Here is a 14,569-nt window from a genome sequence, read left to right on the forward strand (position 1 = left end):
TGCTCTTAAAAGACATGTCAGAGTCATGAACTTGCTTATAAGAGCTAAAACCCATTTAGACAAAAAGTAGCTTGACTGTTCAGAAAGTTATAGGAAGGCCTGTTGGAGAATCAGGGACAGGAATGAGACACAGCAAATGAAGAATTTCAGAAGGCCTTGCTAACCAAGAAAAAAAGTCAGGCCTTACTTCATGCAGGTTCCAATGGAACTAAAGTACCAGCTTTAAAAGTCAAATTGACTAAACTTTGAAATCACTTCTTGTTCTACAGACCCTAGAGTTACATTGAGAATCTTAATCAGATTCTCCCTCCTCCATTTAATAATACTGGATTATGTTGAACAACGTTGGACTGACTGTGCTGTTACATAATGTGGTCAGGTGAAAAGCAGGTCAGGTGTCTCTGTTTGGGCTTCCACACCACTTGCTCCTGCAAGTTCTGCATTGCAGGTATTTAGGTTTAGAGCCATATTTATGTTATTTCAAGGTGAGCTAAATTAGAAGGAAGAAGCTATAATGACCAGGTAGGACTTTACTACTCTGTGAAGAGTGGCTGCAAATAACACTACTTAAACCTAACATATTGATATGCAGTCAAGCTAAAAAGCAGCTATGACACAAATACAGACTAGCTCCTAACCACCCAATTTCAGCAATGATGTTTCTGAATTATCATGCTGAATTATCATGCCAGCAGTGCAGCTGCAGCCCAGAAATCAGGGGAAGAGTAAGTGCTTCTTATAAGTACTGAGTATGCAAATCTCTTATGTTACCAGTGTAACTAGTCTAACTCTAGTTAAAGCTACCAAAATATAAACTAAAGCTATGAAAACTCTAGCTAAAGCTTCCAGCCAGAGAAGTCTTCAATTTGGCCCCCAGGATGGCAATCATAAGTTAATCAGCCTTGCATTCTCCTGAGGGTTTGCTGTGAAGTAGATAAAAGGGAGCCACTTTGTGTCTTCTTACCAGCATGAGCCTGGGCAGTAATTAGGGATGAAGAGTCATAGTTTAAATTCTACTCAGTAACTGAAATTCTAGCCAGTACTGACTAAAGAAGAATGAGTTAACCTTTATGTGGGAAATTTGCTATTACATATAGGGAGTTGTAATTATGAATGGACATTTTAAATGTAAAGGCAGTGATTGAAAAACAAATCAATCCTGGCTTAAATACAAATAAGATCTCCAACTGTGTTTATATAGATTGTCCTCTGTATCACTCTATGTGTATGTGATGGTGTTTCACAATCCATGACCTTAAACTGTTCTCTATTACCATATTCTCACTGTGAGATAATTAACCATCTGCAGGAGCAGTAAGACTCCAGGTCTATACAGTGCAGAAGGACATACTTGTTTTAGCTCAGAGGACTGAGCTCTTCCTCCTTACAGATCCATTATAGTTTCATTTGTAAACTTTGCATCTTCATAGCTTCTTCATGTGTATCTCTTGCTTACATCAGATAAATAGTCACTTTAGACTGATGGGTATGGTGGTATCATATAATCTTACTGGTTGTACTATCTCCAGTGAAAGCTATTTGTATCTCATGAGGTGTTTCAGCATTCCTGTAGAGAAGCCCTATGAGGATCAAGTCATGCTCAACGTGAGTATGGGCAGCAGGGTCTCACCATCAGAAGGTAGTTCTTTCTAGCTGTTATCCAAATATCTTAATAGTCTAAAAAGGGTCCTGAAGTTGGATAGCTTATTCTTTTCCCAGAAAAGTTTCAATTACACACAATAATAGCATTTCACAAAGTCAGGCCCTTTAATGACAGCATAATTTTCTGTCCGATCCATGAGGATTTTAGAATAGTTCATGCACTTAGCTGATGAACTGAAGCAAACAGGGCATACCAGTAGCACATCAAAAACTTTGAAAGTTACTAATGTTTGAAGGTTACTTTTATTACGACCATGGCCACCTGCTAGTTAACAATATGAAACAATACACGTGAAAATGAAGTAATAAATATATAGAAAAACAATGCAGCTGGAACCATTCAACTAATCATTGCTTATTCCATCCACAAAATTCTACTTAAGATCTACTGCAATGAACTTGTCTGGTTTTCTCTTTTTTTTTTAAGTCTAAGATCATGTCAAGAGAGATGCTCTTTAATGAGCATATCTGCTAATATAGCTATTTATGTGCCTTAACAGAGTTGCAGGCAAAAAAAAAAACAACGAAAAACCAACTTTTTAAAATAAATAAATAAATAAATATCTAGCAATTCTTAGAAATTCTGAAGATTTCATCTTAAAAAGGCGCTGTCAGGATTGCCTGGCTCAAAATCTGAAAATTTGTTTCTAGTTTAAATAGATAAGTTTAAAATTGGTATAATTCTCTCAGGATATCATCCACATCTTTCTCAAAACAAACTGTGAAGTATTTTAAGAGAAGTAGAAATTGAACACTTGGGTGTAACCTAACAACAATAACATATGACTTTCCCCCCAAATGTAATAAATACTTTTCCTTTAATTGTATCAAATGTTGGTTTAAGTATGAAAAATATCTGAACTGAGTACTTTATTAAGATGATGTTATAGCTTATAAACTATACAAACACAAATTAAATTGTAAGTAAGCCTACTAACACCTCTAGTTTAGAACAGTGTTTCTCTGCCTTTCTCTGCTCAAGGAAAGCTTTGTTAGGCACCCTCCAGTTTCCATTCCCTGGCCTCTGTCCCTACAGTTCTTTCTGTTTACTGCATCCTCCTCTTTTTAACTGATCTTTAACTGATCCTCACAAAGGGAACCATTTCTGCAAAATGGTGTAGAAGCAGCTTCTTACAGTTGTGATGGGAAGCCACAGACATTACCAAAGTCATTCATATACTCAAGTTAGAGCTATAAGTATTGGAGCCTGTCATTCAAGAGAGTTCTATGAATCGTGACAAACACTACCTTGAGTTCTTAGCAAGAATCTGCATCTTGGTTATTTATGGTGCTTGTATTACCATTTTTGCATTTCACTGAGCTTTTTCAAGATTGTGCTAGCTAACATTTTTCGGTTGTCGTCGTACAGTCTTCTTTCTGCCTTTCACACTGAAGCTATCTTAGTTGCTCAGAACATACTGCAAGAGAAAATTTAAATCCATAAAATGCAGTCGTATTTATTTCCTGCAGGTAATGTTTTTAGATGGATATCACGTTTAATTTCAAAAACATATGTGATTGGTTGGCTAAGTAGAGATGTCTTACACATTCTGTGAATACTTGCAAGGACCTTCTCCAGTGTAGCAGACACCTGCTACCTCAAAAAGCTGCATCTGATAGTGAATTTTGCTACACAACTTTAGGTATTCAGACTAAGAATTTTGGCCCTCATGTTTGCTGAAACCTCAATTTCAGTTCACCTGACAGTGTCCCTTTATGCAGGAACTCTCCTACAGCTGCATTCTCCAATTCTAAGATATTTAGGATGCTTTTCATATACTACAGTTTCTGAAGGTCAGTGCGTGCACATCTGAAGACACAGTAATAAGACAGTGTATGGAACTACTTGGCAGTATTTAGCTGGTACAGTTTCTTGTGGAAACAACAGAATTCCAAAACACACCACACTGAATGCTTATACGTTATTAGAAGCAAAAATCCCAAGACACCAGGAATTAAAAAGCGGAGTTCAACAAAGGAACACTGATATTGTTGGTTGATACGAACAAAGTTGTGCCAAGTCTTCCTTCTTCATTTTTTCAAGTGGAGAAATAAACTGAGAAAGGAAGCAGAAGGGGAAAAATAAGACATACAACATCGGTTAGTAGAGTCATCATTGTGCTTTATCTCACAGAAGCTTGTTCTATCTGAGGATGACAAGCACATCTTTTGCTGAAAGAGCACAGGGTTTAACATTGTGTCTTCCTGGTTGGAACAGAGCTGTGACTGCCATCCCAAAATGCATTTAAGGGGAGAACTGGAGTGGAAAGCAGGGAAACTGTGGCTCCAGAAATAGAAAAGACAAGGACTGATGTTGATGTGAGCAACCACCTCCAGCAATACCTGCAGTCCCATATGGAATAAACCTTTCTTGGGCAGCCAGCCTACTTTTCCAGGGCCTCACTACCAAGATGAAAGGTAGCTCAGCTTGGATCATGTTACCAATTGTAGTTTGTTGCTTTGTTACTGTGAGGAACTACCCAATTTATCTGTGTCTACAACCAGCCAGGCACTGCAGATATCTTGTTCGCATTCACATTGATTACATGCCTTGTCTATGGCAGCCACTTGGACACTTGATGATAACTGAATTTACATCTGTACTTGAGAACTGCTGCAAATGAAGACACCTTTGAGTTCAGTACACAGAGTCATGACATCAGTTTGATGATGTGACACTCACGTTTGTGATTAAATACTGAACACAACCTAAGCATGTCAAACTTGCTGCTTCTGTATCCAGACTTACCAAAGCAAGCATTCAGCATTTAAAACCAGGAGGAAAACAATGTTATTACTTATATAAAATTTCAGAGTTAACTTTTAAGGAGAAATTATTAGCTATCTTGTCTGTTTTTTACTTTCTTGTTAAGATATAGAGTGCTCAGTGACACATATATGTACACAATAAGCAATTCAATGGCTGCACATCTGTCTTCTCCAGTTGCTGCACTAAACTTCAGAACAAAGGCCTGTCTTTCTCTTGAAGCCACTCACCTCGAGTACCTGGTTAATATAGTTAATTAATATCTAGCCAGTTCTCATTCTTGCTGTATTAGAGTTATGAAACCCTACAATCATTCTGGGTCACTCTGGTGCCAGCATTCATAAGACTAATAGACTTCCACGTGTATCTCAATCCATTTAGTTATGTTTACAGGTGATTCTGTAAGCCTTCTTTACAGAAGTAACGGGAAAATGGAAACATGCCAAAGATGAGGCATGTAATTTGAGAGCTGGGAATTAATTCCCATCCACGGTGTAGCCTCCTGGTGAATCACTTCTGGGTTATCAGCTGTATCACCTAACTCAAGAAATCTCCCTTTTTGGAGTTTATGCCATGTTACTGTTATGTCATGTAACGGCTGTTGCTAACCCAGAGGTTACATAAATAAAATGTTTAATTCCTGTCATTACGAGATCCCTGGCTCCCAACCAGCATGACTGCCATTATTCATTTATACGCTATCTTTCCTACAATAAATGTGTAAAATGAGATGATCTTCGAAGACATTAAAGCAGTGTGTCTTTGCACCATCTTTTACCAATCTGTAAGTATTTATGATGCAAAGGGATTTTCAGAAGCAGCAACATCTCAAATTCTAACTAATTTGGTGGGAATTAGGGAATTCATTAAATGCCCATTTGCCATGTGGGCCTTCACCGTCCTAGTGATAGGTGTGAGCTAATTCAACAATTACTGTTCTCACTAGGAACAATTATGTCTATAGCCCTGATTCTAATTAAGATATCTGAGACTGCATAAAAAGGATATATAAACATGAAAAGGGTGAGCCTTTAATCCTGGGGAAAGTTACATAATAAGCTAATGTAAAATACATTAAACATCAACAAATTCTACCTATATGTGTCTAATGAGCTTGCAGTAGTTCTCACTATAACAGCATGACATTTGAAGGAGAATTTCACAAATTAATCTATTTAAATATTTTAGATCCTTTAAAACTTTGTTTTGTTTTCTAATACATCAGCACTTCACAAGTGAAGAGCTATTCAGATCATAAATGAAAGAGAAAATGAATTACTCACTTATAATTATAATGAGAATGGCTGTGCATACTACACCAAGGATGATCATCATCTATACAAAGAAAGTTACAAGAAAAAAGAGAAAGTCAGGTTTTCGGATGAAATACAGTGATAGAGTTTTTTGCTTTTATTTAGCAGCCCTTTCTGTGTGTCCTTACTTCTTGCAAAGACTCAGTGTAGAAGACTTGTTAAGGACCCAGACTTGGTATCAATTTTAGGAAGAGCTGACCTCCAGCAATGGACTTACCCTCTTGTCAAAGCTATCAAGTTCTTGCTCATCAGCTAAGATGCAATGACCAAACTTAACCATTTCCAGCAATAAAGTAAAAATAGACTTCAAAAGTAATACAGCTCCAGATATGACTTAAGCAAATGTGTTCCCTCTGGCTGGATTCACACGTGGTTCAGACTGGGTGTTAGGAGAAGGTTCTTTGAAACCAAGGAGATGGTTGGGCACTGGAACAGGCTCCCAGGACAGTAGTCAAAGCCCCACGCTGAAGATGTTCAAGAAGTGTTTGGACAACGCTCTCAGACACATTGGAATTTTGGGAGGTCCTGTGTGGAGGTAGGAGTTGAAGTCAGTAATTCTTGTGGATCCCTTCTAACCTGGGAGATTCTCTGATCTAGGTACCACTTTATACCAGAGTACCTTGACCACTTTTCACCATGTTTCCCTACTCAGGAAAGAGTGGCTGGAGATGTCTGATGTCTAGCAGTTATTTTTGCTGGTTTTGTGTACTTGTGCTGTTGAGAGGTAGCCCACACCAGCCAGCATGGTTTCCAGCACATTAGCCTAGAAATTTCTCACTGGATTCATCAGGGCCAGCTGTGCACAGACATGTACCAGCACTGAGTTAGAGGCCCCTATGTTAGATTTGCTGGATGCTAGTGAGGCCACCAGAGATGCTGCAGTCCAATTCACATCATTAGCCCAGTGAGAATGGAAAGAATAATAACTTTAAAAAGCATAGGACATTTCGAATCAAGATCTTCATTCCTCACAACACATATCTAGGAGAACAGAAAAATCTGTTGATTTGCAGGAAATCTATTTATTGCTCCCCCTACTTAACTGAGACTGGAAGTCATAGGAAAGAAAGAAGGATTCTGTTTGTCAGCATAAAGAGAAAGGGACAATGAAGAAAGGAGAATGAGAGCTGGTTTGAAGGTCTAGTGTACTATAGATCACTATAGTGACTGCGTTCAGTGTGGGTGAACCTAGCTCAAAATCTGGGTCTGTAGGTCCAGAGTGCCCTGCTTCCTGCACACCTGGGCAAAACAACTGGGTAACAATTTAAAATAGCCCAGAGAAACTGCTTAGCTGAGTTTCTAACCTAGATCTACTTCATTCTGGAGTGCTTGTGTATGTAGTTTAAACAGAATATTCTGCCTTGCTTTACACATCATAGCACTGTGGACTGAAGAGATAAAGCAGGCAACAACAGATTAATAAAAATGCATTTTGGATTTTCCTTTGGGAACAGGTTTTATTATTTGAGTGGCCATCAGTAGTCAGCAGCAAAGATAGTGTTGAAGAGAAATGGGAAATAAGGTGAACTTTTGCCACAATATTCATATCCTGCTGGTGGAAGAGGCAGAGGAGAGAGTCGTTCCCTCAGCTTAAGGGAAAGAATGAGACTTTGAGGACAGTAGAGAAGACGGATGGTTGATTTAAGATCTACTCTGTCCTAATCTTATCCACTTTAAAAGACATTGTCATTTCCTCACTTCTCACAATGGTTTGTGGTCATGCAACATAGAGGGCAAGGCACCACTTCTCCCCTTGATAAGAGACCATTTAAAGATCCCATCTTACAAGCAAAGTCCCAATACATGCAAGAGAAGGTAATGTCTTAACAAGAGATCCTTATACTCCTTACCTTGCAATTCTTCCACCAATATTTTCTCTTCAGTTTGGCTGCGCTGGTTTCAAACTGTGAGGCACCTGCTTGCAATGCATCTGCCCGGTTGTCAAGCTCTGACAGCTTCTGGTCTCTTTCTAGCACCTTGTCCACGTTCATTCTCATGATGTCTACTACCTGCAAAGGCATACCTCCACTTTAGATTCAACACATAGTAAAGCGAAAGGTAACCCATATGTTCACACTCCAACAGATCATGCTGTGATGAAACCAGGTTTTTACCATTACAATGTGATGACAAGTACTCGGACAGAGCCTCAAAAACCATGTCTATGAAAACAGACACAGTGAAAACAGGATGAACAGGGCTCAGATGCCCTTAAAAGTAAAGGGATATTATGAAGTACAATAACTAAATTCATTAAAGCTTTTGATTCCCTTTAGCCTACTAGGTGCTTCACTACCGATGCAAAAAAACTGACAGAGATCTGTACCTCTACTACAGTTTGGTTGGCAATTATCCAGTTATCAGTAAACCCAAGCTATTATTTTCCTTATACATTTAATATACTTAATTCAATTAATATAATTTCCTTCTTTGAACTAGAGAAATTGACTAGATAAAGCCATTCTAAGAAGAAAAATATGCATTTTCTGACCAAGGAATTTGTTTGTTCTACAGGTTTTTCCCAGACAAGATGCCTTCTCAGACAAAATTTGAAGTCCTGCTGGAAAGCGGAGGAGGATGAAATACCTTACCTGCCAAAATTCTTTCTGAAGGCTGGCAGGAAGCTCACATGCTCTCAGTGCACATCTTCAGCAAAAAGTGTGCACAGCCAGTACATAGTAGGTAAGGCCTATTCATGCATACATTTTATAATTTGAGTTAGAGGAAAATCCCCTCCAGAAAGCCTATAATCCTAAATAGAAATCCTGGATAAATTCATCACTAGTATAAAAGTTAGATGGCACACATATCTCAGTAAAGTTGTGTCTACTTATTCTAGCAGTGAAAATGGTTGCTGGTATGCTAACTTCCTGTAATAAGGAAATCCATGTTATTTGTATATAATGCAATTTAACTATTACCTGGAAAAAAAAAAACAAAAAACAAAAAACAAACAACAAATATACTTGATTTAAATACTGTTTGAGTAGACACCACTAGTGAAAGAATATTTAAAAGGATTGACATTGGTCTAAGCGCTCCTCCAAAACTCAAGAGATTTGTTTCATTTGTCCAAACGTAAAACAAAATTTTCTTACTTGTTTTTCCAAACCAAAACCTTCTAAACATTTGATTCCATATCAAACTTAATAAAAAATTAAAATAATTTATCAGCTGGTGTTTCATTAAAATTTGTCTTGGTATGCTGTTTCATAGTTACAATTTTAAACTCTCTGGGAAATGCTGAAACACAATACTCTAAAATTTCTACTTCTTCTCTACTTTTTTTTTTTTTTTTTGTCCAAAACTATTTATTGAATTTAACCTGAGCGTCCAGCCAAGACAGTATTTTTATCAAATAAACAAATGCTTGTCTAGCCTAAAAGCAAGATCTAAGCTTTGAAAAATAAGATCTAGGATGCCTAGAGAAATTACAGGACAAAACCCAGCACGGATATAGCTGAGATGCTGATTTCAGAGGACTGCCAGTCATTTTAATAATGTCAAAAATGTGCTCTCAATCAAAGCTGTGACCACTGAGTTTAGGGTTTGCATCTGGAGTGCTGTGTGCAACAGCGCTGGGAGCAGAAAAATAGCCAGTGCGTTCTGCCGTGGTGTTTGCTGCCACCTACAGATTACTTTCCCACAAGACATAAAAGGAAAATGGACAATATAGATCTAGCAAGGAAGATCAAATCAACGCTTCATAGATCAGAACCGTAGGTGCTATAATACCCAGTGACTTCATAGGACAGAAAAGTATAATAGTGCTTTTCTCCCTTGGCTATTCCTATATTGATATTCAATGATGAACAGTATCTGCTCACCACATGCTAGCCACTCAAAACCAGCTCATACCAATCTCTGCCTTCTTCTCCAACTGCAGTTGAAAAAAACTCGGGCCCTTGCTATTATCTGTATAATCCTCCAATTCAAGAGCTACACACTCCCTTCTCCTACTGGATAAGAGTTTCTGACAAAATAAATTTTTAGTTAGCACAAGAAGATAAACTTGCATTGGCTGGAGTGAAAAGTATCTCAAACACAGAGTGGGTTTAGCAATTATTTGTCATCTTCCAGGGACAGTTACTTTGGTTGTCACTCACATAAACATTTACAGCACCATCATGACGTAGTATGTTCAGGACAAGAAGTTTATTTCAATTATTCTGACCTTAGACTGATGTTGAAATGTAATACTGTTTTCCCTAGTTCAAGAGTCACTCAATTAACATCAATGAAGTTATGCTGAAGTGAAAATTGGTAATAATGAGAGAACTGAACCTAGGCATTTCTGTATACAGAGGATGTTCTTATGATCAACTCCAAGCATCAGCAAAAGGGAAGAGAAAGAGCGCAGTTCAGACCTTCAGCAAAAAAACTTCTCAGAGACAAAGCTCCACTTGACAGGTGTATTTAATTCATCTTCAGAAAGGCACTTGAGTTCAAGTTGTGAGATCTTTTTTAGTTTATCCCGAGCTTTTGAAAATAGAAGCCTTTATGCATGTAAATGGTCATTTTTTAGCTTGTATTTTATTGACCTGGCATAAAAGACGTCATACAGGCCCTGGTAATCTCCTCATGGGCAGTAAGCAATTAGTTACTTAAGACTCTGCAGGGGTTCAGCAAAACTCTATGCTAAATATCCAGCACAGCAAATGTGCACAGTAAGTGTGCAGGGATGCTACAGCTGGCACTGGATGGCTGGTACACTCAGGGACGATACTCACAAGCAGTGGTATCTTCACTTATTCCTATTACCACAGCGATTAGATGGACACTGGCATTATAGGTGAGGGGACAGGGACTTTCTGTATTTTAAATAATTTAAGAAGCCATGCTGAAATAGGCACATATTCCTCAAAGGTCAGCCAGAAGGAGTGAGGACTTGTTGAAGATGTTGTGATGTCATGTGTGGGTGCCCTTCTATGGGTGTGAATTGTAATGATTAATCATTACAGTTCTGACTAATGAACACAGCCCTTACCAGTACAATTTTCAAAGCCTGCACGTATGAACAAGAAGCCAATGGTTTGTTTGTATGAAACAGGCTGTGAGATTAGCATTGAAACTTTAGGAATACAGGAATACATTAAAAGAGCTGATTCACTATGACATCTCCTCCTAACATGACCATCTGGGACAAATTCTTCAAACAGTACTGATGTCCATATCTATTCTGCAGAAGTATTACTGGTACGTTAGTACAAGAGATGTTCTGAGCACAATCTGCCTCCTCATAAACGCTTTTCTTTGGTAAATATCATTTCCTAGACCCAGCGTCTTCAGACAAGGAATTGCTGGATCATTAGTGAGGCAAGCATCTTAAAGGAAGAAAAAAAAATAAATAATCACATGAGCAGCCTTGGAGTGAGCAACTTATCACGTGAAGCCACTTACTTCATCCACTTGGGCTTGCGTCTGCTGCAGCCGTTTGTTACTTGACACATTGGTAGCAGGAGGTGGTCCTGCAGCCCCAGCACCAGTGGGCCCTTGGGTAGGAGCTGGAGCAGACCTAGATTGAAACCAGAGAACATAAAAAGTGTCTGAAACTATTTTCATTTATTCACTACTCCTTTTTTAGGATAAGTCGAAAGGAGGTGTCCATTGTCTGACATCACCCCTTCTACATTCCTGAATCACAACACTGATGTCCCACTCCCATGTTCTGCAATTCATTTTCACACATATTTTGTTACAACCATATGAAACTGTTTGCCTCCCTAGCTGGTATAGGAGCCAGGGCTACAACCCCATCTTCTTCCCCAGCACACTGAACGATGCATTTCTTTGATCCTCAGTGTCAGGTTGGAGGATAACCAAGTAAAGAAAAACAAAAGGAGAGGAGAAAAAAATGGAGGAGGAAGTGGGTCAAAATTGCACACTGTGGTGTTAGTCATCTAAAGCACATAGCAATGCTTAACCAATACACTGGTGGCCACCAAATGCCCCAGCAGAACACCTAGCCAGGCTTGAATGCTTGCCTTGAACACTGGATTAATATTTGCAGCAATGCTATTAATGCCTTGATCTTATAAGCATCATCCCTTTTTTTAAGTATCAACCTTGGTTTCCCCCAAGGTTGCTTTAAAACAACTTCAGACAGAACAAAAGTCCTTTAGAATGCAAAAGATCAGGTCTGTCTCCGTACGTGAGTTTATGCAGCCATGACACCCTGCCAGCCTGAGCAGGGTCTGTCAGCCTTAGCCAGTTGTTATTCACACCCACACTTCTATGTGTCAAACCTCACCTTTCCTTTCAAGGGATTCTGCCACTGCTTCCTGCAGGGAAATAAAACCTTTCCTGAAGCTGCAGAGGAAATCCCTAAGCATGTGGACTGAAAAATATCACAAATCCCACTCATGCATTATCAATGTCTTCCCACAGTGACGGACTGAGAGAACACAGTGTTTCTCTATGAATCATTCCCTATTACATCCTGGGGTCTGATTAATGCTGCTAGAATTATGGCCCCATTAAGACATTGTCAAAGTGCCTAGAGGCACCTAAAGTTAGTTCTCTAAAAGTACCTTGAGCTGCAAAATTCAGTTTGACAGCACTGCCTCTGGGCTGAGATCCCTACAGATAATTCTGACCCTCACACAGACTCCCAGTGATAAAGCTGCTGTTTGCAGCAGACCTGGAGCACTGCTGCATTTTACACTTTCTTTTTCCTATTGCATGTGAGAATGTCATCATCAAGCTTCACCTGAAAGAAAATAATTTGAACTGTACACAAATTGCTCATGCTTTGAGGATCTCACAGTCACTATTAAAAACATAAAAGACCGGATGCTACTGCCACCTGTAACGGGATTTATTCTGAATCTACACTGTTGTCACAAAGGATCAAAATCTGACCATAACATATACAAGACCAAATAATGCAAAGCATGATCACGTTGGAGCATTATGAACTTGAAAAGGAGTTCCTAGTACAACAACTGAATAAAAAATTTAAATTGTTATTTTTTTTTCAGTCAAGGAAATAGATTGGCTTTTTCTCAGTCAACACAAACAGGTATTTTTTTCTAGGGAAATGTGTCATGCTGTTCACTACTAATAATGCTAACAAAGATCCCCTTTTGTGCTATGGACTGCTAGCATTCTGGACACTATGGAAGTGAAATATATCAGAAGAAGTATTATTAGTCACATGTTTCCATTAATAAGCAGAGCTTATAAATGCAACAGTGTTCTTGGTCATATCTGTATGCTGCCGTATACCTTTTCTGCCAAGTAATTTTCACCTTTTTTTTTTTTTTAATATACTTCCCAGGGCCTTAAAATGATATAGCATAAAGTAGATACTTCCCAGTTTATTCTCTTCCAGCTCCTTCCTATCATCTAATTTTGTTTCAATTGTATTTCTTAGAGTTTCTCTGCTTTCTGAATAACAGGAATGTGTATTTTTACATCTGCCTTTACTATTCAGCAGGAGCTAAGGTAACTACCAAAGAGAATCTTTATACTAAGGTACAGCAAGCTTGTAATTAAAAGCCACATCTTAATTAATTACGTAAAATCTAATACAAGAGCAACCAGATCTGGGTGCTACATTCAGTGCAATCTACTCTTACCAAACCTTTTGCTCAGAGGCTCTGCAGGTAGGTCATTCTTTTATGTAACATCAGTTATGTCCTTGCTCCCCAGCATGCCAGTTAGCACATAAGCAATCTCACCAACTGGAAGCAGGTGCTGGATGTGTGTATGTACACAGCCACCTATGAAGAAATGTTTGGCAGTGTCCCAGTGATTCAGTAAAATGATCTCAGCTGACTCAGACTTCCTCAGTTCTTCTAGTTATTTGCAGGGCTTGAAGCTGGTAGGTCAAATTCATGGCTAACAAATTTCTCATCTCACCTGCATGTTTTGGAAGCAATTTACTACTTAGCTCTAACAATAAAAGGGAGCTGCAGCTCTAGTGTGAGGTATCTAACATTACTGTTCTCCATTTCAGCACCAGTTGAGAGAACATTAAGGATGACCATGTATCTAACGTTTGGGAACATTTGACAGACATACACTTTTATTTTTTTTCATCTGTGTGAACTATATAGGAGAAATTTTTGTGTTAGTCAGATTAGGGAAGGAAGGGAGACGCGTGATGCAGAGCCATCACCACCCATGAGAGAAGCTTTGGTATGGTTTACATCAGGACCTCGAGAGCTGTTTTCAGCAATGTGTTTCACACAACCAAAACGTTTGTAGAGTATAAACTGTGGGGCCTTCAAAGTCATTATCCTAAAATCATTGCAAGAAGCAAAGGAAAAGCTATTATCCCTGCATACACCTGGGAAATTGAGAGACAAGGAGATTAGATGACTTGCTCAGTGGCACGGGAAGGCAGAGCTAAGCAGTCTAGGCCTCTTCCTTACCATCCTCCTGCTCCCCTCTTCTTCAGTTACTGAACACAAACCAAAGTTCACAAACTACTTCTAAGAGCAGGAATCATTTCTGACGTCTCAGACATAAAGAGTGACAAACACACATGGTTAAGGGTTACAGCAAGAAAAAAGTGTGAACTATTTCAAACACCTTAAGCTGGTATCAGCTGGCAAAGCTCAGCAGAGGGGGCAGTGAAAGTGAATTAGTGCAGCAGCAGATTTGACTAATGACTGCTATAACAAGTCGAATGAAGGAAGCAATTTTCTATAAATCGCAGTCTGATTCCTCTTTCCTCAAGCCCTTCTCCCTGTTGTACTGATTTCTACAGTACGTCAGTTTAGCCAACAGCAGAGCAAGTTTTTCAATCAGTTTAACTATGCGCAGTTTGACACAGTCCCAACAAAACCCAATCTAACCAAACTAAAATTCTGTGCTAGCC

General features: G+C 38.8%; 1 protein-coding gene and 1 long non-coding RNA gene across 7 annotated transcripts in view; one reads left to right on the top strand and one right to left on the bottom strand.

Moving 5' to 3' along the window:
• LOC109369465 overlaps positions 1–14,569 on the top strand; it is a 52,115-nt gene that overhangs the window by 17,862 nt on the left and 19,684 nt on the right. For all 4 annotated transcript variants that reach the window (XR_004160949.1, XR_004160950.1, XR_002118546.1 and 1 more), the window contains one exon: positions 8,257–8,424. This is a non-coding gene — a long non-coding RNA (uncharacterized LOC109369465). The remainder of the gene's footprint in view (positions 1–8,256; positions 8,425–14,569) is intronic.
• Positions 1,744–11,319, bottom strand: LOC100545895 (vesicle-associated membrane protein 2-like). 3 transcript variants are annotated; one of them, XM_019618976.2, is made up of 4 exons: positions 11,143–11,319; positions 7,593–7,751; positions 5,713–5,764; positions 1,744–3,718 (listed from the first exon to the last, which is right to left on the bottom strand). In XM_019618976.2, the coding sequence occupies exons 1-4, from the start codon at positions 11,302–11,304 to the stop codon at positions 3,702–3,704; spliced, it is 390 nt and encodes a 129-aa protein (XP_019474521.1). In that variant the 5' UTR covers positions 11,305–11,319; the 3' UTR covers positions 1,744–3,701. The 3 variants fall into 3 exon arrangements, 2 of the variants coding, with proteins under 2 accessions (XP_019474521.1, XP_019474522.1); XR_002118544.1 differs by lacking the exon at positions 1,744–3,718 and adding an exon at positions 5,960–6,267; XM_019618977.1 differs by lacking the exons at positions 1,744–3,718; positions 5,713–5,764 and adding an exon at positions 5,771–6,267.

The sequence above is a fragment of the Meleagris gallopavo genome, chromosome 11, assembly GCF_000146605.3.
Source record: "Meleagris gallopavo isolate NT-WF06-2002-E0010 breed Aviagen turkey brand Nicholas breeding stock chromosome 11, Turkey_5.1, whole genome shotgun sequence".
NCBI classification, from domain to species: Eukaryota; Metazoa; Chordata; class Aves; order Galliformes; family Phasianidae; genus Meleagris; species Meleagris gallopavo.

What these genes read in the sequence shown, in the direction of transcription:
- LOC100545895 (XM_019618976.2), bottom strand. Translation starts at nt 11,304, where the DNA reads ATGAAAATAGTTTCAGACACTTTTTATGTTCTCTGGTTTCAATCTAGG. An exon ending in CGCAAGCCCAAGTGGATGAA is followed by an intron (nt 7,752 to 11,142) that starts GTAAGTGGCTTC and finishes ATGCCTTTGCAG; the next exon opens with GTAGTAGACATCATGAGAAT. An exon ending in ATTGGTGGAAGAATTGCAAG is followed by an intron (nt 5,765 to 7,592) that starts GTAAGGAGTATA and finishes TTCTTTGTATAG; the next exon opens with ATGATGATCATCCTTGGTGT.